The sequence below is a fragment of the Mastigoproctus giganteus genome, chromosome 6 (genome assembly GCF_048544385.1).
Source record: "Mastigoproctus giganteus isolate SK-2022 chromosome 6, ASM4854438v1, whole genome shotgun sequence".
Classification (NCBI taxonomy): Eukaryota; Metazoa; Arthropoda; class Arachnida; order Uropygi; family Thelyphonidae; genus Mastigoproctus; species Mastigoproctus giganteus.
The window spans coordinates 195,713,633-195,740,891 of NC_143580.1; the positions used below are offsets into that span (position 1 = coordinate 195,713,633).

General features: G+C 37.5%; 1 protein-coding gene across 3 annotated transcripts in view; it reads right to left on the reverse strand.

Annotated features, from left to right (window-relative positions):
• LOC150084856 (muscle-specific protein 300 kDa-like) overlaps positions 1-27,259 on the reverse strand; it is a 1,257,473-nt gene that overhangs the window by 61,732 nt on the left and 1,168,482 nt on the right. For all 3 annotated transcript variants that reach the window (XM_090376651.1, XM_090376652.1, XM_090376650.1), the window contains 3 exons: positions 23,895-24,012; positions 4,282-4,487; positions 908-1,030 (listed from right to left, as the gene is read on the reverse strand). In XM_090376651.1, coding sequence (XP_090232777.1) covers positions 908-1,030; positions 4,282-4,487; positions 23,895-24,012 — 447 coding nt within the window. The remainder of the gene's footprint in view (positions 1-907; positions 1,031-4,281; positions 4,488-23,894; positions 24,013-27,259) is intronic.

Below are 27,259 nucleotides of genomic sequence, written 5' to 3' on the forward strand. Positions count from 1 at the left end.
CTGCTAGCATCTCATTTTTCTTCTAACCCATGTATTAATGATCTTGGTAAAACACCTCCCACCATTCCCAACATGCTCCATTCAATGCATCCTGTGGTCTTCCGTCAAAAGGATGTCAGAAGGATTTTGACGAATCTTGATGCTAAGAAAGCTCCAGGTCCTGATGGTATTTCTCCACTTGTTCTCAAAACCTGTGCTCCTGAACTTACTCCTGTACCCTGACTTCTAATCTCTCTTGGCACAAGCACATTACAAATATTGCTTCCTCTGCATCTAAAAAACTTGGTTTTCTCTTTCGCTCTCGGCGATACTTTTCTTCCAAACAGCTGCTCACTCTGTATAAATCGCAAATCCACCCTGCCATGGAATATTGTTCCCACATCTGGGGTCGTGCTCCCAAAACCTCTCTCAGGCTTCTTGATTCCATTCAGAAGAGGGCAGTTAGGTTAATTAATGACTCATCTTTAACTGAGTCTCTCCACCCGCTGTCTCATAGACGTACTGTTTCTGCTGTATGACTTTTCTACAGATACTTCCATGGTCTCTGTTCTTCTTAAGTGGCTTCTATAATTCCCATTCTCTCTTTCAAAACAGTCTGAACAAGTGCCACCACCACCAGCCAACATCCAATTACTGTCCAACTTCAAACTCACAGAACCAACTTTTCATCTTCCTCGTTTATTCATGCAACTGCCGTTTTCTGGAACAACCTTCCTTCATACGTATTTCCTGAAAATTACAGTCTACAGAAGTTCAAGTCTAATGTGAACAAATATCTTCTTTTCGTCTTCTCAACCTCCAACCCAGGCACGGTACTAAGTACTATAGGTTCTAATACCTCTCGTGTTTGGGGTTTTCATAAAAAAAAAAAAATATTTGTGCAGACAGTATTATTTCAATAACTCACCTTTAGTCTAAATTTCAATTTTTCCTTTTCAGCTCCATCTGTAGAAGAGGCAATATAATTCTGTCCCAGTTGATTAAGTGAGAGAATTGTGGCCTTATGACTACTCATATCTAACAAGAATTTCTGTAAGAGAAAAAAAAAAAAAAAGAGAGGTTATGCAGGTATATAGGATGTTTTAAAAGTATGTGCAAAAAATTCTGGAATGTATTCAAGGGTCCAAAATAAGAGAAAAAAAAAACAGAAAGAAAAAAAAAAGTCATAAAAACACATACCCAATTCTACATGGTTATGAAGGCTCTTTAAATAAAATAAAAAATAAAACGAGCAGGATGTACCTAGTATGAAAAATGAATAAACATTTTACTAGATATGTCTGCTTCTATTTTATTAATTTTTACAACTGAAATGCCATAGTCATTTTTTTAAAACTCAAACAGCCTTATCTTTGTAATTGTTCAGAATTGGACACATGTTTATATGCTTTTTTTTTTCTTATATTAATTCTAGAATTTTTTGTTTTAAAATCTCGAAACATTTTCACAATTACCTTGAAGGCTCTACAGTTCCACAATTCACATTATTTGGTTTTGTTTGTTTCAGCTTGTTTCTGCATTTGTCACTACTATCTCTTTGTATAAATTAATTTTAAGTTTTTTCTTTTTTGGAAAACATGGTCTGCCAGTGTCTATATCATCATTTGCATGAAACTCAAGAACTTGTTCTTCTGTTTTGGTTTCTTCTTCAACATCCATGCATTCACCATGACCACTTTTAATTTCTGTTTTGGAGGACTTGTTGGAGGCTTCTGAAGGAATACTCGAACCTGGTGGGCTAGATATATGAATGTATTGTTTGCTTTGTTTGTCTGTTATACTTGTTGAGGTCTGACTGTGAGAGGAGAGATCTTGCCCAGCTTGATAGTGAGATAGTTACTAGTATTGAAACTTTCATTTGTGATGATGGAGTTGTGTATGATTTTTGAACAAATGCAGCAGGAATGTGAGTTTTGTAAAACAGTAATCTGTTTTATAGCTTCTTGATATGTGCCCTTGTGCTCCATCTTATATTTCTGGCTCTGCTTCTCCTTTTTCCATATTTCCCCCTCTTTGGAGTTCCGCTTTCTCTTTGGAGAAAGCGGAATGATTTTGTCTGCAGCTTGGGTGTCGTAAAGTTTAATGACTGTACTCATTGTGCAACTTCTGCTTCAATCTATATGATGCAATATCATATTCCCTGGCATACTGTTTGTGAATGGCTGAGTTTCTGGCATTTGTAGCACTGTATTGGGTTTGGAATGCATGGACTTGTATGACTAATCAAATAAGTCCTTCACTGTACTTCGGAGAGTTAGTGAACTGAATGTAAGGATTATGTTCCTATTTGCTACAAATACACCATTCTTTTGGACTGAGTTCTTTTCTGTTCTTTTAATTGCTGGACTATTTTTCCTTCTGTGCTCTTTACTAGGTCCTATTCCATTATTTAGTGACTTTGGCTGGGATTCTGCTGAATACTGTGGCATTTAGTAAAAATTCTGAATATCTTCGTTTCAATCTGCAAACTATTTAGGTGTTCCTGTTATAGTCTGAATGCACTTTTATATCACAAATTACTGACTGAGTAATCTGTCAGAGAATGCAAAATAAGGAAGTCAGACTCTAAAGTTGGTTTGTATCAGAATTTTTTTTGCACTGGGTGTACAATGGTCATCTTGTTGTCCATCTGCAGAGTATAAGCCAGAGAGAGACCAGTTGTGCTGGGTTTAAACTTTCTGTGACTGCTCCTTTTTGTCTTGGGAGCGGATTTTCTTTCCAGGTTACCGTCCTTGCTATCCTTAGTGATCAACTGTCTGGAAGTCAGAGGTTAATGTGTTAGTCTTATTGACAAACAGACAAACAAAAAGAAAAAAAAAAGAAAAAAAGAGAGCAGGTGATTTTCCTTTCGATTTTTAGTAAAAAGAGATTTGCCTGTGAAGTTATATAACTGTTTTCTATGTACTTGCTATATATATATATCATAGTAGAGATCACTCAGTCATTAGCTCTCTTGGCACTCAGGCTCATGAGGATCTGAATTTGTTAAATAAAAAAGACTGAGAATGCTGGAGGACGAGGTTCAGTTTGCATAAGAAAGAGATAACCACTCTCATTAAGGATCACTGAAACATGGAACAGAGTGAAAAATTCAGTCAAGAACTGAGTGATCTTTTACACTGTTATAAATGAATTGTCAGGAAGCAGCAAAGTTTTGTTCAGACTTTGTCTTTCTTCTTAAAATGTGAATAATTTGTATAACTAATATAGCATGTAAACAATAAATGTTTATTATAGAGTAAAATACCTATATATGTTTATTGCTTACTGTTTTATTATTAATATGCTTAGTAGCCGAGTGGGCAGGAGCGGGAGTGCAGTAGCACACGCTCTTTGAGTAGACCGGGGTTCAAGCCCCTGACTGCTGAATACGGTCAATCTGCCAACCCGCACTGGACCAGCGTGGCAGATTATGGTCCATTTCCCTCAGCATGAATTGTTGAGGAGGCTTCCACCCTGCAGTGGGTTGATAATGGCTGCACTTTACTTTTTACTTTTTTTATGCTTAATTTTGCTTTCAATTATAAAAGTGAAGGATAAATTAAGTTCACAAGTCCAAATTTTAACCACGGTAATGTATCTTTCCTTCATAACATAAATGTACATAAGTAAAAAAAAACAAAAAAAAAAAAAAACACATCCGTGACAAATCAGAGACTACCTTCATTTGCAATAAGTTAATAGGCCTGTCTCTTTAATAATTTAAATAACATCAAAATTTTGTATAAATTTTATCCTGACTTACCAGTAAGTCTAATTTAAAACTAATCATGTGGAACAGAACTGCAACTGTCCATGAGTTTCCATGATTTTCTATATGGCTAGTTCAGGTAAATGAAACAAGAATTCCTGATTACACCACATAAATTTTGCTAAAAAATTGTTTAGAATACATGAGAGACCTACAACTTTAATAATGAATCACAGCTAACAATTTAACTAATTAACTCGAAATGTTTTAATCTAATTTAAAACTAATCATGTGGAACAGGACTGTAATTGTTTTGTTTCCATGATTTTCTATATGGCTACTTCAGGCAAATGAAACAAGAATGCCTGATTACACCACATAAATTTTGCTAAAAAATTGTTTAGAATATATGAGAGACTCACAACTTTAATGATGAATCACAACTAACAATTTAACTAATTAACTCAAAATGTTTTACAATTAGGATCTTAAATGCAAAATAGTAACTGAAAGAATAGACACTTTTTAAGTACTGGTGAATAGTAAATTTAAAGGTTTTTATGAAATATACATTAAAGAAATTTACATACTTTATGTAACTGAATAAGAGCCTCTAATTTAATGACATCTTCTTCATTAATTTTCCAACTTTCTTGTGTAATTCTGGCTAACCTCAGCCATTCTTCTATTCCTAGTAAGTCTTCAAGAAATTTTTGCCACTGAGATTGAGCATGATGGAGCCGTTTTTCTTTTTCTAATGCTTTAGGCTGCAGATTTTCCCAATGCCTAATCACACCTACATTCAAAATACAAGAAATTCGGGTAAAAAAAAAATGTATTCTCATTTCCTGCAAAGGGTAACTATTTTAATTATCTATTTGAATTAAAAACCAAAACTAGCTAATGCCAAAAATTAGATATGTGCATGCTTGGCCATTTGCAGTTATATTTCTGATTCATGTTACATGTAATACAGCAGGAATATCAACAAACACAAATTCATAACTTTTGGAGAAATTCTGAGGTGTGCAGTATTTGGCAATTTGGACTCTGTCATTAGTCACATTAGCTATAATCCTCTTTAGCTATAATATTTTTGGGACAATGTTAATATTATTTAACTAGTGTTGATTTTTCAGTGTTAGTTGGATAATATTCAACACATATTTCAGATGTAAATTCAGAAAACAGTACAGTGGCAGACAAAAAAAATGCATCACTTGTGAATTTTGCAAATAATGTGTTTTGTGCTGCATTGTGGGTTGCAGAAATGTTCGAAATGCATTTGTTAGATGGGATGTACTTTATTAGGATGCTGACACTTTATTAGGTACACCTACCTAGTAGTATGTTGAGCCTCCTTTAACCTTCAAAACAGCCTGAATTCGTCTAGGCATGGTTGAACAAGATGCTGAAAATGTTGTGCAGGAATGGAGTATCATGCAGACATGAATGTGTCACGCAGTTCCTTGAGATTCAATGGAGGTGTAGGCCTGCAGTGAACAGCACTTTCCAGCTCATCCCAAAGATGTTCAATAGGATTGAGATCCAGGGACTGAGCGGGCCACTGCAGCAAAGAAAAGTCATTGTCATGTTCCTGGAACCATTCCACAGTGATTTGGGCTTTGTGCACTGGCGCATTATTCCTGCTGGAACTGACCATCTGACTGAGATAAACTGTCAACATGAACGGATGCATTTGGTTAGCAACGATGTGGCATTCAGACGTGAATCTATGGGTATCAATGGACCCAATGTGTGCCAAGAAAACATTCCCCACACCATAACACTGCCCCACCACCTTGCACAGTAGTCGTCAGACATGATGGGTCCATGGATTCATGTTGTTTTTGCCAAATTCTGAGCCTTCCATCAACATGCACCACAAACTTCGACTCGTCAGACCAAGCAACTGTTTTCCAATCCTTGATAGTCCAGTGCAGGTGTTGCTGTGCCCACAGGAGGCGTGCTATCATGTTCTTCATTGATAACAAAGGTATGTGATGTGGCCGTCGGCTGTTGTAGCCCATTTGTGACAAAGTGTGACTAGTGGTCTGTTGCAATATTTTCCTCTGCGCACCAAAGGTTGTATTCTGACGTGATGTGTGACATTGTGGCCCATTGTGGAACGGAACATGATATTGCCATGGGGGATGTCTTTGTGTGTGCGCGATGTAAGGAGTGTAAGGAAATCAGGCGACAACTCAGCGTTGTTATGGGCCTATATGAGAGTTTGAAGGACAGGGTGGATGCCCTCGAAGGAAATAAATTGAGGGGCCCATCAAGCTCTCAGCTGCCCACATCAACGCCAGAGCTTGCACTTGGTCATCACGCAACACAGCGGCAACCCCCAAGGCAGAATGCGCTGGTCCCACAGGAACTATTAGTTGTTGGTGACTCTATTGTCAGGGAAACGGGGAACATGCTATGTAAAAAGGATAGGTGGAACAGGACCAGGGTATGTCTGCCAGGGGCAAAGGTTGATGACGTTGTAGAGCGGATATCATCTTTCAAGGGCACAAAAGGTGATATAGTTGTACACGTTGGCACTAATGATATTAAGAGTAGGAGACCGGCAGAATTACTCAACAAGTACAGGTCACTGTTGAAAAAAAGCCGAGAATTAGGGTTGAACTTGAAAGTGTCTGCAATTCTGCCCAGACACGATAGGAGGGAGTATATGATGAGAGCCTTGTCGATCAATTCGGCCCTGGAAAGACTGTGCAAGGCTCAAGGGGTAGAATTTTTTTCAGCCTGGACTGTACTTGTTAACAGGAGAGATTGCTTCTACAGGGATGGGATACACTTAAATAGAAAGGGTGCAAGAATATTTGCTGATGCTATCGAGGCAGTGTTAGGTGGGTCGGAAAACTGCTAGCTTGGGGGGATACAAAGACTAATAGTTTAACAGTAACCTCAGGCAGAGGTGAAGGTGATTCTTGCACAACTTCTATTAGAATAAGAAGCGACCTGGAGCGAGGGGTGTTGGGGGTTTCAGGGACGGATGGCAGTCATCCTGGAATAGTTGGGTATATGGGATGTGTTAGGGTAACAAGGAATAGGCATAGGAGCATGTATGCTTGCATGTATACCAATGCTAGAAGTATAGTAAATAAATTTGATGAATTTGAAGTGTTGGTCAAGACATCAAAGGCGGATATTGTTGGGATAGCAGAGACGTGGTGTCACAAAGATATAAGGAATGCAGAACTGGAATTTGGGGAGTACAATGTGTACAGAAAGGATAGACAGGACAGAAAGGGAGGAGGTGTTATGCTGTTAATTAAGAAAAACATAAAATCAAAAGAAGTGCATCCAGTTGATATAGATGGACAGTGCACTGTTGAGTCAGTTTGGTGTGACATAAGCACTGCAAAAGCAAAGATAAGAGTAGGAGTGTGTTATAGGCCTAATGACTCGAATAAGTACAATGAACAATTGTACAGAGAAATAGAGTGGGCCAGTAAATCAGAATGTCTTATAATGGGGGATTTTAACTTCCCAGATATTGACTGGAACTTGTGGGTTGGTCACTCACACACTAGTCAGACTTTTGTGGATTTATTGGATGATTGTTTTCTGCAGCAGCATGTTCGAGAGGCAACCAGAGAAAGTAATACTCTTGATCTGGTTATCAGCAGTGATCATTCGTGTATTAAGAATTTGCAGATAAAGGAACCACTAGGTGGCAGTGATCACAGTGTGCTGAAGTGGGATTTACTCAAAGAGGTAACTACCGTCAGGGGTAAAGGAAAGGGTTTTTGCTTCCGTAAAGGGGAGTACAGTGGTCTCAGACAGTTTTTAAATTCTGTACAGTGGGATCGACTGACGATGTTACAAACAGTAAATTCTAAGTGGGAAGCATTCAAGGAATTAATCGTGGAAGCTACTAGACTTTTCATACCGATGAAGAAATATTGTTCAAGGTTTAGGCCTAAATGGTTATCAAATGAACTAATGAGACTCGTGACAGAGAAGAAAAATGCATGGGATGCATATAAATTATCAGGCGACGCAGAAGCCTGTAGCAGATATAAGCTAGTCTGTAATCAGGTCACAAAGGAGGTTCGGCAGGCAAAGGCGGATTACGAGAAATCTTTGGCAAAAGATGCTAAGAAAAACAGCAAGGATTTCTTTACTTATATAAACTCTAAAAGGAAGGGGCTGAATATGATTGGTCCACTTGACATCGATGGTTCGACTGTTGATGATCCTGCTCAGATAGCAAACAAACTGAATGAGTATTTTGCATCTACATTCACACGTGAGGAATCATTACAGTTTGAAAATGGAAGAAGGTTATCAAATTGTAGCAGTGTGCTTAATGATTTTGTAATAACTGAGAGCAAAGTGGAGGAGAAATTGTTGAAGTTAAACATAAGAAAGGCACCTGGGGCGGATGGGATCTATCCAGTTATATTAAAGGAGGCGGCAAAGCAACTAAGCAAACCCTTAGCCATAATTATGAGAGCATCCTTGGATTCAGGGGAGGTACCCACGGACTGGAGATGTGCAAATGTATACCCAATTCACAAAGGAGGTTCGAAGGGTGACACGAATAATTACAGACCAGTTAGTTTAACTTCTGTTCCGGGTAAAATAATGGAGTCACTGGTTAAAGATGCATTGCAGGATCATCTAGACAAGACTGCAGCAATAATTCAGACACAGCATGGGTTTGTTAAGGGAAAGTCTTGTCTGACAAATTTGATTGGTTATTATGATGTGGTCACAAAGGAACTGGATGCAAAAAATAATTTTGATATCATATACTTGGATTTCAGGAAAGCTTTTGACACTGTTGCGCATGGAAGACTACTGTACAAATTGGAGCATAATGGTATTAAGGGTAAGTTGCTACAATGGATAAAAGGATGGTTAAGTGGGAGAAGACAGAGGGTGGTAATCAATGGGTGCTGCTCTTCGTGGACTAATGTTATTAGTGGAGTCCCACAGGGTTCGGTGTTGGGTCCACTGTTGTTTTGTATATTTATCAATGATATTGATGAAGGTATATCAGGCTTAATGTCGAAGTTTGCAGATGACACGAAGGTTGGCAGGGTTGTTAATGACAGTAATGGCAGTGTGCTACTGCAACAGGATCTAGATAATTTGGGCAGATGGGCTAAGAAGTGGCAACTGAAGTTTAACCTTGACAAATGCAAAGTACTGCATATGGGTAGAAGTAACCCCAGAGAAACGTACCAACTGTGTGGTACTACACTTAAGGTGGTAGAAAATGAAAAAGACCTGGGAGTAATTGTGCAGTCAGATATGAAGTTTTCTGAGCAATGTAAACAGGCTGCTAGGGCAGGTCATGGGGTTTTGTCAATGATATATAGGAATTTTGCTAGCAGGGAAAAGGAGGTGATTGTCCCTCTGTATAAGGCAATGGTCAGGCCACGCCTTGAATACTGCGTACAGGTCTGGAGGCCTCATTTTAGGAAGGATGTAGATTTGCTTGAGCGTGTACAGAGAAGAGCAACACGATTGGTGAGGGGAATGAAGGGATCCTCTTACCAAGAGAGGCTTAAGTTCTGCAAATTGCAGTGGCTGGAGTGCGGAAATTTGCCTTTAGCCAGCGGGTGGTTAATTGCTGGAACAAACTTCCATCTGTCGTTGTGGAAGTTGATAGGTTAAATAAATTTAAGGAGGAACTGGACAGGCATTTGGAGGGTATGGTGTGATTTTTTTTTTTTTTTTTTTTTTTTTTGGCTGATGCTGCATAAGCTCCTACACTTGCTTTCTTGCATCAAGTGCCACTACTACTACTACTACTACTACTACTATCTGTTTGCTGGCACAATTCTAGCCATTCTCCTCTGACCTCTCTCATCAACAAGTGATTTTCTTCCACAGGAGTGCTGTTGAGAGGATGTTTTCTGTTCATTGCATCATTCTCGATACACCCTTGAAACTGTGGTGCGTGAAAAGTACAGGAGAACTGCCATTTCAGAGAAGCTCTGTGAAGCACGTCTTGCACCTACTACCATGCCATGTTCGAAGTCTGTTAGATCACTCCTCTTCCCCATTCTTGCTACGATTTGTATGCTTAACTGATACTAGAAAGGTTGTTCTGCTGCATTTATATCCACAACTGTGGTCATGTGACTTGCAACATTGTGGGACAAAACATTTGTGTGCACAGCAGAGGTGTACCTAATAAAGTGGCAGCACAGTGTATGTCTCTGTGAATGAAATCCAATAAAAAGACTCCACCTGATATACCTAATTGCCATAAATATCTTCCCAAAGGGTAAAATGAGTAATTAAATGGAAATATGAGAAATCATGCAAACTGCAATGAAACACATTTTATTGCATTTACATGTACAAACTGAAACGATAAGAACGTAATAGTATTATGTACTGTAAATCAACAAAATAAGTCCTCAATATTTTGTTTTCCTCCTCGAGCTTGCAAGGATCTGGCATGGAGTTAATCAACTTTTGAATATATGGTTGCCCAATTTCGTGATACCACACCCTTACAATGCTCTCCTGCAGCTGAATCTTATTTGTTGGCTTCTTCTGAGCAATTTTAGACGACATTATGTACCAGAAATTATTTTCAATAGGGTTCAAATTTGGACTGTTGCTGGGCCGGGCTGGGCCACAACACTGTAATGCTAGCGTTTCTGAGGTATGACTGCACCTTAAGGGAGAAAAACGAGTGAAAACATTGGTGTAAAGACAAACTGATCATTAAATCTAAATACCATAGAACTTACCAATTTTGCTGTGTGGAAAGGTGCTGAGTCCTGCTGATAAATACAGTTTTGGACATTGTGTGGTAATACCTAATAAGATTTCAGGCACTCCTCCATGATAGAAGTGTAGGTTTCTGTATTCACTGTTCTGTTAATAAACTTAATTTGCTCTTTTGTCCACGAAACATGCATTTTAGCCCAAGCAAGACGGTTCTTTCTCATTTTTGGGTCAACAAAGGCTTCTTCTTTAGCCGATAGGCATGCAGATCATGCTCCGAAAGCTGTCTTTGGTTAGTTTGTGCATTTGTTTCAACACCAGAAGCTATCTCAAAGTCCAGTTTTAGATCAGGAGCAGTAGCATGGCAATTAAGAAAGCATAGCTGTTTGAATTGTCAATCTTGGGAAGGTGTAGTCACTCTCTTACGGCCTGATCCAAGTCTTCTTTTCACATCACTGGTTTCATGCTTTAATTTCAGCACCGTGGATACTGTTGACTGGTGGCAGACTATTCTATCAGTGATAGCATGCGTAGAAAGCCCTTCCTGGGACAGAGCAACAGCTACACTTTTTTTTTATCGGTGTCAACTGGACATACGAAGCCATGCTTACACCTCCGCAATACTAATGAGCATGTATACCCTTCCAATGTCATATTTATAGAAATGGCTAAAGGAATACCTTGCAGTTACTGTCTGATGCAACCAAAGCATTATCTGATGCAATACCTTTTCTTTGTGACAAACAAAATGACTGTAATCAAACAATATCTTAAATGTTTCACTGCAAATGTTACTTTTTTAAGGTGATGCAGTTTTTTTTCTGCCACTATAGTTCCATAGGTCACATGCAGGTAGATCACAGCACTGATTTTGAGGTGTATATAAGAGTGTGGAAGACTCAGAACCAAGTATTTAAAAGCTTCATTGGTCCACTTGACATCGATGGTTCGACTGTTGATGATCCTGCTCGGATAGCAAACAAACTGAATGAGTATTTTGCATCTACATTCACACATGAGGAATTATTAAGGCTAGAAAATGGCAGAAGGTTATCAAATTGTAGCAGAATACTTAATGATTTTGTAATAACTGAAAGCAAAGTGGAGGAGAAATTGTTGAAGTTAAACATACGAAAAGCACCTGGGGTGGATGGGATCTATCCAGTTATATTAAAGGAGGCGGCAAAGCAACTAAGCAAACCCTTAGCCATAATTATGAGAGCATCCTTGGACTCAGGGGAGGTTCCCACAGACTGGAGATGTGCAAAAGTATCCCCAAATCACAAAGGGGGATCGAAGGGTGACACGAATAATTACAGACCAGTTAGTTTAACTTCTGTTCCGGGTAAAATAATGGAGTCACTGGTTAAAGATGCATTGCAGGATCATCTAGACAAGACTGCAGCAATAATTCAGACACAGCATGGGTTTGTTAAGGGAAAGTCTTGTCTGACAAATTTGACAGGATATTATGATGTGGTTAAAAAGGAACTGGATGCAAAAAATAATTTTGATATCATATATTTGGATTTCAGGAAAGCTTTTGACACTGTTGCGCATGGAAGACTATTGTACAAATTGGAGCAGAATGGTATTAAGGGTAAGTTGCTACAATGGATAAAAGGATGGTTGAGTGGGAGAAGACAGAGGGTGGTAATCAATGGGTGCTGCTCTTCGTGGACTAATGTTATTAGCGGAGTCCCACAGGGTTTGGTGTTAGGTACACTGTTGTTTTGTATATTTATCAATGATATTGATGAAGGTATATCAGGCTTAATGTCGAAGTTTGCAGATTACAAAGGTTAGCAAGGTTGTTAATGTCAGTAATGGCAGTGTGCTACCGCAACAGAATCTAGATAATTTGGGCAGATGGGCTAAGAAGTGGCAACTGAAGTTTAACCTTGACTAATGCAAAGTACTGCATATGGGTAGAAGTAACCCCAGAGAAACGTACCAACTGTGTGGTACTACACTTAAGGTGGTAGAAAATGAAAAAGACCTGGGAGTCATTGTGCAGGCAGATATGAAGTTTTCTGAGCAATGCAGACAGGCTGCCAGGACAGGTCATGGGGTTTTGTCAATGATATATAGGAATTTTGCTAGCAGGGAGAAGGAGGTGATTGTCCCTCTGTATAAGGCAATGGTCAGGCCACGCCTTGAGTACTGCGTACAGGTCTGGAGGCCTCATTTTAGGAAGGATGTAGATTTACTTGAGCATGTACACAGAAGGGCAACAAGATTGGTGAGGGGAATGAAGGGATTCTCTTACCTAGAGAGGCTCAAGTTCTGCAAATTGCAGTGTCTGGAGACTAGGCACTTGTGCGGTGATCTGATTGAGGTGTATAAGGCCTTGAATGGGTTGAGCACGCTGAATTCTGATGGGATCCTTCCACTTGTTCAGATTACGAACCTAAGGGGGCATAAATTCAAATTAAGAAAAGACAGATGTAGAATAGATGTGCGGAAATTTGCGTTTAGCCAGCGGGTGGTTAATTGCTGGAACAAACTTCCATCTGTCGTTGTGGAAGTTGACAGGTTAAATAAATTTAAGGAGGAACTGGACAGGCATTTGGGGGGAATGGTGTGATTTTTTTTTTTTTTTTTTTTTTGGATGATGCTGCATAAGCTTATACACTTGCTTTCTTGCATCACATGCCACTACTATTACTACAAAATAAGGCTCTAGCGAAAGTAGCATTATACTAAGTTGCCAAATTGTGGATTTGTCCATTTACCACTCATTCAATTGCTAGAAACATGATGCAATGGTAGAAGATAGAGAATAAAACCACCATTCACTCAAAGCCAGTTAGGTAATCACTGATGACTACCAGATCTATTACATATTTGCCAGTTGTTAGTGTAAGCTTTACTAGTCATTTCTGTCAAGTTAAAATGTTAGGAAAAGAAAATTGTAAAGTGAACTTCACTGAGCTTACAAGAGAGAGATGTCAGAGAGCAAGGATGACCAACTACTATTAAAAAGCCACTGCACAAGATGGGCTACCATGGCTATGCAGCTCCTCATAAATTCATACTGTCACCTCATGAAATTAGTCAATGGTTGTCATGGCACATGGAGTTTGAGAAGAGGACTCTGCAGTGCTATAATTATTATTATTATCAGCCATATGGTGCAAAGAAGCCTGAGGCTTATGCTGCACCAGCCAAAAAAAATTTCTGAATTACCCCAAGAGAGAGCCAGAATTAGAAGGGAATCACCAAGGAAGAGAAGAACGATGATATCCTGCTCAGATCCTGGGTGTGCCAAGCCCATACTCACCAGATGTGAGCCCCTGGGGTTTAAGTAAAGTGGAATGATTAATCAAGCAATATATCTAAGGAACAGTTTCATGTAGATCCTATGCACTCACAATTAAAACTAGTGGCAGTAGAATAAAGCTCTAGGTTGGCTTCATGTGGTTTGGTACAGGACCATTGATTGTTGTGCATAAAAACATGAAAGCTGATGCCTTCTGTAGCATTCCAGACAATTCTATCCTAGTTACATAGTAGTGGAAAGTTAACGAAGGGCCTTATCTGAACCACACTGTTTTATCAACAGCACAGTAGAGGATGATGCTCTGAAAAAATCAGCCTTAGCAGATCCAGAACTGTAATTTTAAACCATTTAAATATCCCTGAAATGTCTGAGAGCACGAACCAAAAGTCAGACTGAAATATCAAACTCTTCTGAATACACAAGACACCACTATGAAGAATGAAGTGTGAAAAATTGCACTATTTACCTAAATAAATCATGTGTAAAGTCAATGAAGATGACATTGACTATTTAATATCTGGTAAAAAAAAAAAAAAAAGCAAATACTTAATACACAAGACAGCTGTTTTTCTTCATACTAAGTCTTTATTTTTCTCGGTTTTCTATATATTCTGGAGGATAAAATTTATATCAAAATTCAAATGCAATTGTACAAATACAAAGTTTCGGTACTCTTCCATTTCATATGTGTTAGCTCTGAGAGTTAGCTCAGGATTATTCATTGTAATTTTGTGGTTTTTAGCAATGTTACCATCATGTTTATGAATGTCTGGTAAGTAGGATGGCTTGATTTTTCATGCTAACATTTGGAGTTTTGCCTTATTTAGAAGCAATTTAAAACTGCTTGATTCTGCTTTCATCTTATGGCTTTAATTGAAAAGCATTGACTCTATCTCTCAGCTTGACAATTATAGTTGTAGTCTTGTTCTCCCCAAATATTGGGTAGAACAATTAAGTTAACATATTTTTTGGACTGTATAGCTGCTGCTGGTGGTTGGAGAACATTTTTTGCTTAATTTTAACCACCCATTATGCTGGCCTGGACTTATTTTATTTAACCTTTGGTTCTTGCAAAACACATGTATTTCTATGGAAAGCTCTGCCATCTTGTTTTTATCACTGTCATAAACCATCATGGCATCAAGGCGGGGAAAATTGTAGGGAAAACTCCTATAGGGCACCGCCATCTTGAACAGTGATGTTTCTGTGCTATGCTTACTATTGGTTGGAGTTAAGAGTGCATATAGTCATTGCCAGGTTATACAAGGGAATAATTACCTCCTTATCCCTGCTAGAAAAATTCCTATATATCATTGACAATACACCATGAGCTACTCTTGCAGCCCATCTGCACTGCTCAGAGAACTTCATATCTGCCTGCACAACCACCCCCAGGTCCCTTTCATTTTCTACCACTGTCAGTGTAGTACCACAGAGTTGATAACGTTGCTCTGGGGTTGCTGTTTCCCATATGTAGTACTTTACATTTGTTAAACTTCATTTGCCACCTCTCAGCCCATCTGCTCAACCTTTCCAGATCCTGTTGCAGCAGCATAGTGTCAGTAGTGTCCTTGACAACCCTGCCAACCTTCGTATCGTCTGCAAACCTGGACATTAAGCTTGATATACCATCATCAATATCATTTATAAATACAGAAAACAATAAAGGACCCAATACTGAACCCTGAGGGACTCCACTAATAACATTAGTCCACGATGAGCAGTGTCCATTGATTACCACTCTCTGTCTTCTCCCCCTCAGCCACCCCTTTATCCATAGCAGCAATTTGCCTCCAATGCCACCCTGCTCCAATTTGTGCAGCAGTCTTCCATGTGCAACAGTATCAAAAGCCTTTCTAAGATCCAAGTATATAATATCAAAGTTATTCCCTGCATCCAGTTCTTTTGTGACTGCATCATAGTATCCAATCAAATTGGTCAGGCAAGACTTCCCCTTAACAAAACCATGCTGTGTCCGAGCTATAACTGAAGTCTTGTCTAGATGATCCTGCAGTGCTTCTTTAACCAGTGCCTCAATTAATTTTCCGGGAACAGAAGTTAAACTCACAGGTCTATAATTACTTGTGTCAGCCTTTGATCCTCCCTTGTGAATTGGGGTCACATTTGCACATCTCCAGTCCATGGGTACCTCCCCTGAGTCCAAGGAAGCTCTCATAATTATGGCTAAGGGTTTGCTTACTTCCTTTGCTGCCTCCTTTAATATAACTGGATAGATCCCATCCACCCCAGCTGCCTTTCTTGTGTTTATCTTCAACAATTTCTCCTCCACTTTACTCTCGGTTATTACAAGATTCTCTAGCTTACTGCTAGAGTTGAATACACCTCTGGCATTCCCCTCGCTGAATAACTCCTCATCTGTGAATGTCGATGCAAAATATTCATTTAGTTTGTTAGCTACCTGAGCAGGGTCATCAACAGTTGACCCATCGATATCAAGTGGACCAATCTGGTTCATCCCCTTCCTTCTAGAGTTTACGTAAGTAAAGAACTCTTTGCTGTTTTTCTTCGCATCCCTTGCCAAGGATCTCTCGTAATCTGCCTTCGCCTGCCTAACCTCCTTTGTAACTTGGTTACAGATCAACTTGTATCTATCATAGGCTTCTGTGTCACGTGTTAATTTGTATGTATCCCATGAATTTTTCTTCTCTGCCATATGCCTCATTAGTTCATCTGACATCCATTTAGGCCTAAACCTTGAACAATATTTCTTAGTTGGTATGTAATGCCTAGTAGCTTCCAAGATGAGTTCTTTGAATGCTTCCCATTTTGAATTTGCTGTTGGTAACATCATCAGTTGATCCCACTGTATAGAATTTAAATACTGTCTCAGTCCATCGTAGTCGCCTTTACGAAAGCAATACCCCTTCCCTTTACCCCTAATGGTAGTTACCTCTTTGAGTAAATCCCACTTCAGAACACTGTGATCACTGCCACCTAGTGGTTCATTTATCTGCAGATTCTTAATGCATGAAGAATCACTACTGATAATCAAATCAAGAGTATTACTCCCTCTAGTTGCCTCCCGAACATGCTGATGTAGAAAACAATCATCCAATAAATCCACAAAAGCCTTGCTAGTGTGTGAGTGACCAGCCCCCAAATTCCAGTCAATATCTGGGAAATTAAAATCCCCCATTATAAGACTCTCTGATTTACTGGCCCACTGTATTTCTCTGTACAGTTTCTTATTATACTCATCAGAGTCATTAGGCCTATAGCACACTCCTACTCTCAATTTTGATCTCCCAATGCTTATGTCACACCAAACTGACTCGACACTGCACTGTCCAGCGATGCCGACTGGCTTCACTTCCTTGGATTTTATGTGTTTCTTAACTAATAGCATAACCCCTCCTCCCTTCCTATCCTGTCTATCCTTTCTGTAGACATTGTACTCCCCAAATTCCAGTTCTGCATTCCTTATATCTGTGTGACACCACGTCTCTGAAATCCCAACAATATCTGCCTTTGATGTTTTGAGCAATACCTCAAATTCATCAAATTTATTTACTAAACTCCTAGCATTGGTGTACACGCAAGTATACATGCACCTGCTCTTCCTCTTAGCCACCCTAACACAACCCATGTGTTCACCTGTACCCACATGATTCCCAGCAGTCTCTGAAATATCCTGCATCTTATTTTCCAGGCTGCTGCTCATTCCAATAGAAGCAGTGCAATAATCACTTTCTCCTCTGCTAGTGGCTACTGTTAATCTATTATTCCTTGTATCCCTCCAATCTAGCAGTTTTCCGACCCACCTAACACTGCCTCGATAGCATCAGCAAACATTCTTGCACCCTTTCTATTTAAGCGTATCCCATCCCTGTAGAAGCAGTCCCTCCTGTTAACAAGTACAGACCAGGCTGAAAAAAATTCTACCCCTTGAGCCCTGCACAATCTTTCCAGGGCCGAATTGATCGACAGGGCTCTCGTCATATACTCCCTCCTATCGTGTCTGGGCAGAATTCCAGACACTTTCAAATTCAACCCTAATTCACGGCTTTTTTTCATCAGTGACCTGTACTTGTTAAGTAATTCTGCCGGTCTCCTACTCTTAATATCATTAGTGCCAACGTGTACAACTATATCACCTTTTGTGCCCTTAAAAGATGATATCCGCTCTACAACGTCATCAACCTTTGCCCCTGGCAGACATACCCTGTCAAAATTTATCTATGGAGAATGAAAAACTCAAAACAAAGGTAGAGGAAAGAAAGCTGTCTGCTGCCTTTACAGTGCCTAGCTATGCAAGTGTCTTGAAGGTGGGTGCAAGGAGTTGTTTGTTTGTTATTTGATTTTTAGGAGCATTAGCAACTAAGATCATATTGCTCCGGCGATATGCGGTGGTCATTCTCTGACCTTTCCTTATCCTCCGTATTTGGTGGTCATGGGCTTGAACCCCGATCTAATCAAGACGCGTGTGTTACACACTGCTGCTCCTGCCCACCTGGCTACGGAGGCGCCGTGCAAGGAGTTCCCAGAATTTAGATGTAAAAGGGCCACAGCCAAAACATGCTGTTATTGTTAGGGCAGAAAAAGACAATGAATGTAAAACCAATGAAGAGTTTTCAGCTGAGGTTTCAAAAAATTTTAAGGATGAGTTTAAAAAATTAAAAATAAAATCGGTTAGATAAATACGGGACAAGGGTATATTAATTGAGACGGCAACAAACACTGATTTGGAAAAACTTAAGAAATTCAAGGAGATGAAATTTTCTGTTGAGCTTCCCAAAAAATTAAACCTGACTTTAAAAATTTACGTATTGGTAAGGATGCTACTGAAGAGGAATTCTTAGGGGATTTGTACGGTAAAAACTTATTAGGACAAGCAATTTCTGAGGAGGAATTCAGACAAAATGTAAAGATTAGATTCAAAATTAAGTCTAGAATTAAAAATAATAACCACTGGATTATTGAGACCCTTGGTTCTATGTGGAAAGTTTTATTGGGATCAAGTGGTAGGATATATAGCAGGGTTTCTGAGTTAGCATCGTTAATGCCATTTAGGAAGTGAGGTAATTTGCGTCATTTCCTTAAAAAAAATTTCGTTACCAATCAATTGCATCATTTCCATTACCGTTTCCATAACTGCCCACTTGCATAGTGCCAGACGGAAGTTTGTTCCAACAGTCAACCACCCACTGGCTGAAGGCAAACCTCCTCACATCTATCTTGCAACTATCCTTCCTCAATTTGAATTTATGCTCCCCCATGTGTGAAGTCTAAGCAACAGGAAGAATGTCATCAGTATTAAACTTGCTCAATACATTCAAAGCTTAAAAAATCTTGATCAGATCACCTCACAGGTGAATAGTCTCAAGATGCTGTAATTGGTATAATTGAAACTTGTCTTGGTAAGACCACCTTTCATTTCTTTCACTAATATGGATGCCCTTCTCTGCACCCATTACAGCAGATCACCATCCTTTCTAAAATGAGGCCTCCAGACTAGGGCTCACAATATTGGGCAAAATCTTAATACCGGTATTTTTAATTTATGAAACCGGAATACCAGCATTAATACTGGTATTTCAAAATCTTCTTCATTTACTACTGACCTATAAATCATGTATGTTACTGCTAAGTGTAGCCTATGGACCAAACAAAGCTGCTGTTCAGCATTGATTCCTTTACCAAATTTGGTCATAACTGATGCACCACCAGTTGTTACAAAAATTGCATATTTTGAAATAGGTATTTCAAAATAGGTATTCACCTATTTTTTTCTCTACAAATTCTAAGCAATTCCCTGCTAACATACTGGTGTGCAAGAGCACTAATCTGATATTCCACAAAATTTCCCTAATAGAGAACATCTATATTTAAATATCGTCTATTGCATGCTGATGTCCACTTTTCAAAAGTCAGACTAAATCTTCTGAATTAAGTTGAGCTATTTAATTTACTACCATCTTTCGCATATGACTGCTGTAATCCAGTACTATTTTTTAAATGGTTACTGGAGATTTGGATAAATCAGTAAAGCCTGTTGCGATTAATCCTTTTCTAATATCAACGGAACTAGAGAAAAGATAGAACATATGACAGCTTATGATGTTCCATCATAAGCTGTCATACGAGCCAGTTCTTATGACAGTTTTCTCTTTTATTGCTCTAGAAGTAATCGGTCAATAAAAATTGCAGCTTGCCTCTTTCGTTGTAGTAAGTTCATGTTAATAATTCTCTAAATTAGATACCATCACATCTTTTTTTCTTAAATGTACATCATGTATTTTCTTAAAATGTGTACGGAGCACACTTGTAAATCCCCCACCACATTGAATTTCTTTTGAACATTTTTTACATTGTGTTAGCTGACCATTTTTTTTTTTCTATCAAATAATAAAACTACACTGAAGACTTATTGCTTCCATTTCTGTTCTACAGACATTTTTGTGCCATTGGGCCTGTAAATATAAAATTCATTTAAATTAACAATTCAAAATTAAATAAAAATATATATATATTACCTTTTTGACATTTTATGCCATTATATCCGAATTAACAAAAGAAAGAAATTGATGTTTAAGCTTGGTGAGGAAATCAAATCTGAGTTTCAAGACGTTTTCAGGTTTCCGTTACATTTGTATTGTGTATAACAATCATTTGCAAATTCGGCAATATTAATTAATGATTTATTATTGTTGATATTATAACCTTTATGTGAATAAATCATAAACAATTATTTTTTAAAATTAGAACCGAAAAATTGGTATTTTTGTAGACCACATGTAGTACTCAAGATTCCAGACCCATGTGCAGTACTCAAGATGCGGCCTAACCATAGCCTTATACAACAGGATAATCACTTCCTTGTCTCTGCTATAAAAGTTCCTGTATATCAGAGGTGTATTGCTAAAAAAAATAGTACCGGAACGCTTGTCGATTAACTACAAATAGTTACCTACACTTTTTTCATTTGCAAAAATAAATAAGTCAAAGATTAGAATATTTGTTCAGTATTTATTTATAACTATTAAATAAAAATTTCAGAAGTAAAAAACAAAGACAAAAAATTTTAAAAATCAGAAAAGTAAAAAATGAAAACAAAAACACCAAAATAATAAAAAAAAAATACTGTTCAGAAGAAACATACAAATTCCCATAAAGGATCGATTATGTATTCTTGTGTGACTGCCCTTTTTGTTTGTAGGTCAACAGCAGAACAATGAGACTGCAACCAAGTTTGGACATAAGAATTTGGATTCCATAATTCTAATGGTGGACCATGTAGTTTAATAAACAACAAACTTGCCACATGTTCGACAAGAATACGGGATCTTTTCTCAGTTAATATTAAATTCATACTGCTGAAGCCACGCTCGCATTCAGAAGAACTGCAAGCTATAATTTTGGAATAAGTTTTTAAATGTTCCAAATCTGTGGGCATGCTACTACCACCATTAGCTATATAATTCCTGTAGGTATTCAAACATTTTGTGAAAGATAAATTAAAACGTTACAGAGAGATTCTATTTTATTTTCTCCAAATCCAAGATCAATTTCAGATGGCCATTCGCTTGGTTCAAGAATTCACAACTATTTTATAATGTCTGAAGTTGAAATTCACTCAGTAGAATCTGTACTAATGCTCAGCCTATGCTTCATATTATTAATAATACAGTTTAGAAATCGATTTCTAAGAATTAATGTTACTTTGTTATTGTCCATTAATGTTACTGAAAATAGTTGCATTTTTTCAATAGCATCTGAGGCTTCTAACAACTTATTTCCTTTTTCGGGGTTTTTTTTTTTTTTTTAAATTCCAAGTAACAAATTGTACGATGAAGCAATTTGTCTGCATATACTATCGTGGTATCTCTTTTTTGCAATGACTCCGAAAGAATAGATAGCTTAAACAATACATCGTACATCAGGGCTAAATTTAGACAACAAGCTATTTGGATGAAATTCGTTTATATAATCCGTTGAACATGGATTGTTCAGTTTTGTTTTGCAATATAATATGCAGCTCTAAAAACCTTACAGGTGCTAGAAATTTTGGAGTCATTCATTTGATCAATTACCACTTCTAAATGTTGTTCATTTGCAGCTTGCAAGACTTTCTGAATGTTCATAAATTTTCTTACGGAAAGATGTGAATTGTGCACTTCTATCTTTGCCTTAAGATGATACCACTACCAAACTCCATTCCTTTGAAATGCTAACTCCCTGCATTTTAGACGGCCATAGTTTTTTTACAGCAACACAAATCAAACATTCTAATTTTCCGGCATTGAATGTAAGCCAAGAATATGCTTTTTTCTTCTCAATCCACATGTCAACATTCAAAAGGTGGGGGCCACTAACACATTGTACTTTAGTAAGAAACAAGTTTCATTGCAAAATTTATATTTTTGTTTTTAAATAAATTTTTAAAGAAATTTATTAATTTTAAAGATTACTATTAATATATATTTTTAGTAGCAATGGGTAAAATAAATATTATTATTTCCTCCCCTGATTATGCCATTGTTTCATAATATTAAGTGTATAAATTTAATGATTTTCTATTATGACATTTAGGAAAAAGTACCGGAACGTTGTTCCGGTGCGTTCCGGCCCGAATACACCACTGCTGTATATCATATTCAAAACTCCATGAGCTGTCCTGGCAGCCTGTCTGCATTACTCAGAGAATGTCATATCTGACCCAAGTCTTTTTCATTTTCCACTGCTCTGAACGTTGTACCACACAGTTCATACATTAATCTGGGATTACCCATACACAATATCTTGCATTTATCAATTTTAAACTTAAACTGCCATTTCTCAGCTCATCAGTCTAATTTTTAGATCTTGTTGCAGCAACTTACCCTAATTACTGTCATTAACCACTGCCAACCTTAGTATCCTTTGCAAACTAGACATAAACTTCATAAATATCATTAATAAATATAGAAAACACAGTGGAAACAGCACTGAATCCTGGGGGACTCCACTGATAACATTAGTACATGAGGAGCAGTATCCATTAATAACCAATCTCTGTCTTCTCATACTCAAACATCCCTTTATCCAGAGCAGTAATCTGATCTTAATGCAATGCTGCACCAATTTGTACAACAGTCTTTTATGTGCAACTGTACCAAAAGTTTTCCTGAAATCCAAGTATATGAAACAAAACTTATTTTTTGCATCCAGTTGATTTGTTAGTGCATTATAATATCCAATCAGATTGTTCAGACAAGATCACCCATTAACAAATCCATGGTGACTGCTGTTTAAGTGCATTCCTGTCTAGATGATCCTGTATTACTTCTTTAATCAGAGTATCCATTATTATCCTTCGAATAGAAGTTAAGCTAATAGGGTCGTAATTACTCTTGTCACCCTTTGATTCCCCCTTTGTGAATTGGGGATACATTTGCACATCTCCATAGGGACCTATCCTGAATCTAAAGATATACTGTCATAATTATGGCTAAGGGGTTTCTTACCTTCTTTGCTACCTCCCTTAATATAATTGGACAGATCCTATCCACCCCAGGTGCCTTTTTTTATGTTGAGCTTCAACAATTCTTTTTACACTTTCCTTTCAATTATCGCAAAATCATTTAGCTCCCTGTTAGATTCTGATGAACTTCTGGAATTCCCCTCAAGCAAGAACTCCTCACGTGTGAATGTAGATGCTAGATGCAAAATACCTATTCAGTTTGTCAGCAAACTGAATAGGTATTTTGCTGGGCAGGATTATAAATAATTAGTTAGAATAATTAAACCATCATCATCCAGTGGACCAATGTGATTCAACCCCTTCCTTCTACTGTTAATATAAGTAATGAAGTCTTTGCTGCATTTCTTGGCATTCTTTGCTATAGATTTCTCATTACCATACACTGCTAAATTTTGCCAGGAAGAAGAGGCACTAACTTCCCAAATGTATAGTCTAATTTAACTACATTAAGTAATTAAATCTTTTAATTATGAATAAAATAACATAGGGTAGTGTGCTCGTTAATGAAAATAGTAATTCCTGTATTTTACAGCATACATTCAGCTCCTACATTTCAGACACCCAAGTTTTAAAATTCTAATTCTGTGGTGGTGGGGTGGCATCCTGTGTGCCCATTCATATTATAAACAATGTGTACCCACTAATGATTTAGATTTTATTCCTAGTTTAACTGCAACTTATTTCAAAATTCAAATTACTAGGTACATTAAAGATAAATGCAAAAATAATACCTTCTGCTTGTGAATACTGAGCAGTAGATGTCTGTGCATGTAATGACTTTGCTTGAAATTCCTTGCTAAGATGATTTACGATATCGATACTTGAATGGCATGCTGCTACTAAATGAGACTGAGGGAAACAACAAAATATTTCCATTAGGATAACCAATTAAAATATTAAAAATATTATAATTAAGCATGAAAAGACAGCTTACTGTTCTGCTATATTTACCTTACAGTATAATAATGATTAATAATTTTCTGAAAGTTACAGAAAAAAGGCATGTGAACATGCACACACGCACACTTCTTAGATTTCTTCACTGAATTATTTAATAAAAATACAGGCGAGCATTTTCTTTGCAGAATTACAACCTTGAAATCTCCCAAAATTCAAAACTCAGGAGTGGTTCATGAAGCTGCCTACAGTTAACGTGGTGTTGTTTGTAGAATAGTAGTTCTGCAGGACACCGATATACATATTGTGAACATTAATAATTTTTCTACAAAAATATATATATAGATATATGGATAATTTACTTTAAAAGTTTCATTTTTGATTTTTAAATAGAAAGTAAAGTAATGGCAGCCACTGGTTGTAATGGTACTAAAGTGAAACAAAATATTCATAATAAATAATAAATCTAAAATTCTGTGGAGGTATAATGCATCAGCATATAACCATTTTTGTATGGCTGTTTTGGTGTTAACATTTTGACTATCTGCAGTAGTGTTTCATAATCAATGGTTCCTGAGCCTCTATGGGTTTTCAAACAATGAGCTTTATTTTTCTTATTGACCCCCCCTCCATTAGCACTTGAAATGAATGCTTAGTATGACTCATTAAGTAGTTCATCTTCCATTCAATAGTTGTGGGGTTGTAAGTTTAATGACACAAAGAGCAGCTCTGGGTATACTGTGCTTCTCAGTATTATGTTATATAGCACAGATGTTAGTTATAAATATGACCTGTTGTTACATATGACCTAATTAGATGTGTTACACATGATCAAAAAATACACAGCTGTTTTAGATATGTGAATAGTTTAGACAGGCTGATATTTTCTCAAATGCAAATCACTAGGTGGCAGTGATAACAGTGCATTGATGTGAGATTCTTAAAGATGTAACTACTTTAAAGAGCAAAAGGGGAGGGCTGCTGCTTCTGTAAAGGTGACTACAAAGGTCTCAGACAGTTTTTAAATCCTATTTACTGGGTCCAACTGATGATGCGGCCAACATATGGGAAGCATTCAGAGAAGTAGTTGTAAAAACTACTAAGCTTTTAATACCAACTAAGAGATATCATTCAAGACTTAGACCCAAATGGATGTTAATCCATTTGAATCTTAAGTCTTGAAGTCTAGGCCTAATGACTCTAATGATTACAAACAAACAATTGTACAGAGAAATAGAATGGGCCAGTAAATCAGATTGCAGATGATACAAAGGTTGGCAGGGTTGTTAATGACACTAATGGCAGGTGCTACTGCAACAGGATCCAGAAAATTTGGGCAGATGAGCTGAGAATTGGCAACTGAAGTTTAACGTTGACAAATGAAAAGTACTGCATATGGGTAGAAGTAACCCCAGAGAAACATACCAACTGTGTGGTACTACACTTTGGGTGGTATAAAATGAAAAAGGGAGTAATTGTGCAGTCAGATATGAAGTTTTCTGAGCAATGCAGACAGGCACACAGATAGAGCACTCCAGATTATGGAGTGTTTTATCTGTGTAGTGTTTTACTTATGTTGTGAAGTTTAAACCTTGCACTATGATTAAATTTACAGTGGAACCCATTAAAGAATATCCCATTTAAAATATTATCCTGCTTAAGAAGTTTGGAATGTTTTCCAAGAAATGGAAAAAATATATGTGTGTGTGTGTGTATTAACTGGCTTATAGTGAACTTACTGGCTGTGCACTTTTCAAGGTGGTGATGGTGATAAAAGGATTAAGGGCATTTGGACAATGGTCTAGTTTAATTAGCAGGTGTAATTTAGTAAAATTTTTGCTATTACAGATGTCATGGCATCTTTAATAGTAAAGGTGAGTTACTATAAAACTTTACAAGGAGTTTTAAACTTTTGATTTTTTATTTTCCGAAGTATAGTGTATCTTGTGGACTTTGATGAGCTGAATCCGAATCTGAAGTCAGACATTACCTAGAACTCACAGATTTAGATAGGAATGCAGTTCATGCTCAGCGAAATTTTTGATGAAATTTTAACAAGTATTAACAACAGGTGCATAAAATACAGTCTTTTGTTTTCATTGTTTTTTATTTTTGTAATGATCAGGAGCCTTTCTGATTAATGTCCAGCAATAGTTTGTCAGCATACTGGGCTTTCACCTTCTTTGTAACATTTCTCCATGGCAGCAGTATCATGATGAAACTCATGTTCATCACTAATGTGTCCAAGATTACCTAGGAAAAACGTCTAAATGGGAATGGAGGAAGTGTATTTTTAGGGACATATTGAATTATCATTAATTCACATATCTATTTTTAAAGGCATTTTAATCTCAGCAGCAATAATTCTATTTGTAACAGGCTGTCCTGATATGATAACCTATGTTAATGACAAAATTTTTTTACTACCATAAGCCTCAATGATGATGGGTCTTATGTGTCATCAGTAAGGAACTGCAAGCTACAGGATCTCAACAAATAGTTTTCACAGTTCCACAAAATCCTATCAAATTACATTCTTTCTGAAGTAGCATATTACCACTGTAACCACTTTTATTGAAGGATGCGCCATTAAGAATGTTAACAGTCATGCTGACCTTGAAGTTAATTTTGACAGAAAACTACCATTCAGTCAACAAAATGATTCTGTTCAACAAAAAATAAACTAGTGCAGGTGTCTTGCCAGTGTAGCTCAAAACTACATACATATTAACATTTATGCAGTTATAGTGTACTGTAGAAATATGGGTATTGGCAGCATCAACCACTCTAAAGAGGATCTATATGTAACTGTTTACTTTTACTGTAGTTTTTATGACAACAATTACAGTAAAAGCATAGCCAATGGAATTAATTTGACTCCCAATGCTGATTAGAGAACAATGATTAGCTTTCACAGAAAAAATTCTCTCAGGAGCCATTAATGACCCTAACATACTGGACCTCTGTGCCTGGTATATCCCTCCATTGAACATACAATCCTTACCAATGCTTTTGGCACAAAACAACAGACTGGTGCTTTCTGAAAGATTCTTACCCTGCACAATTTCTGACTAGAATTCAAAAGTTGGGCTGCAACTGCTACCTATTTGCCACTAATGCTAAATACAGGAGGCCCATCCTCTAAGACAGCGTTTCCCAAACTGTGTTCCGCTGAACACTAGTGTTCCATGAGATGTGC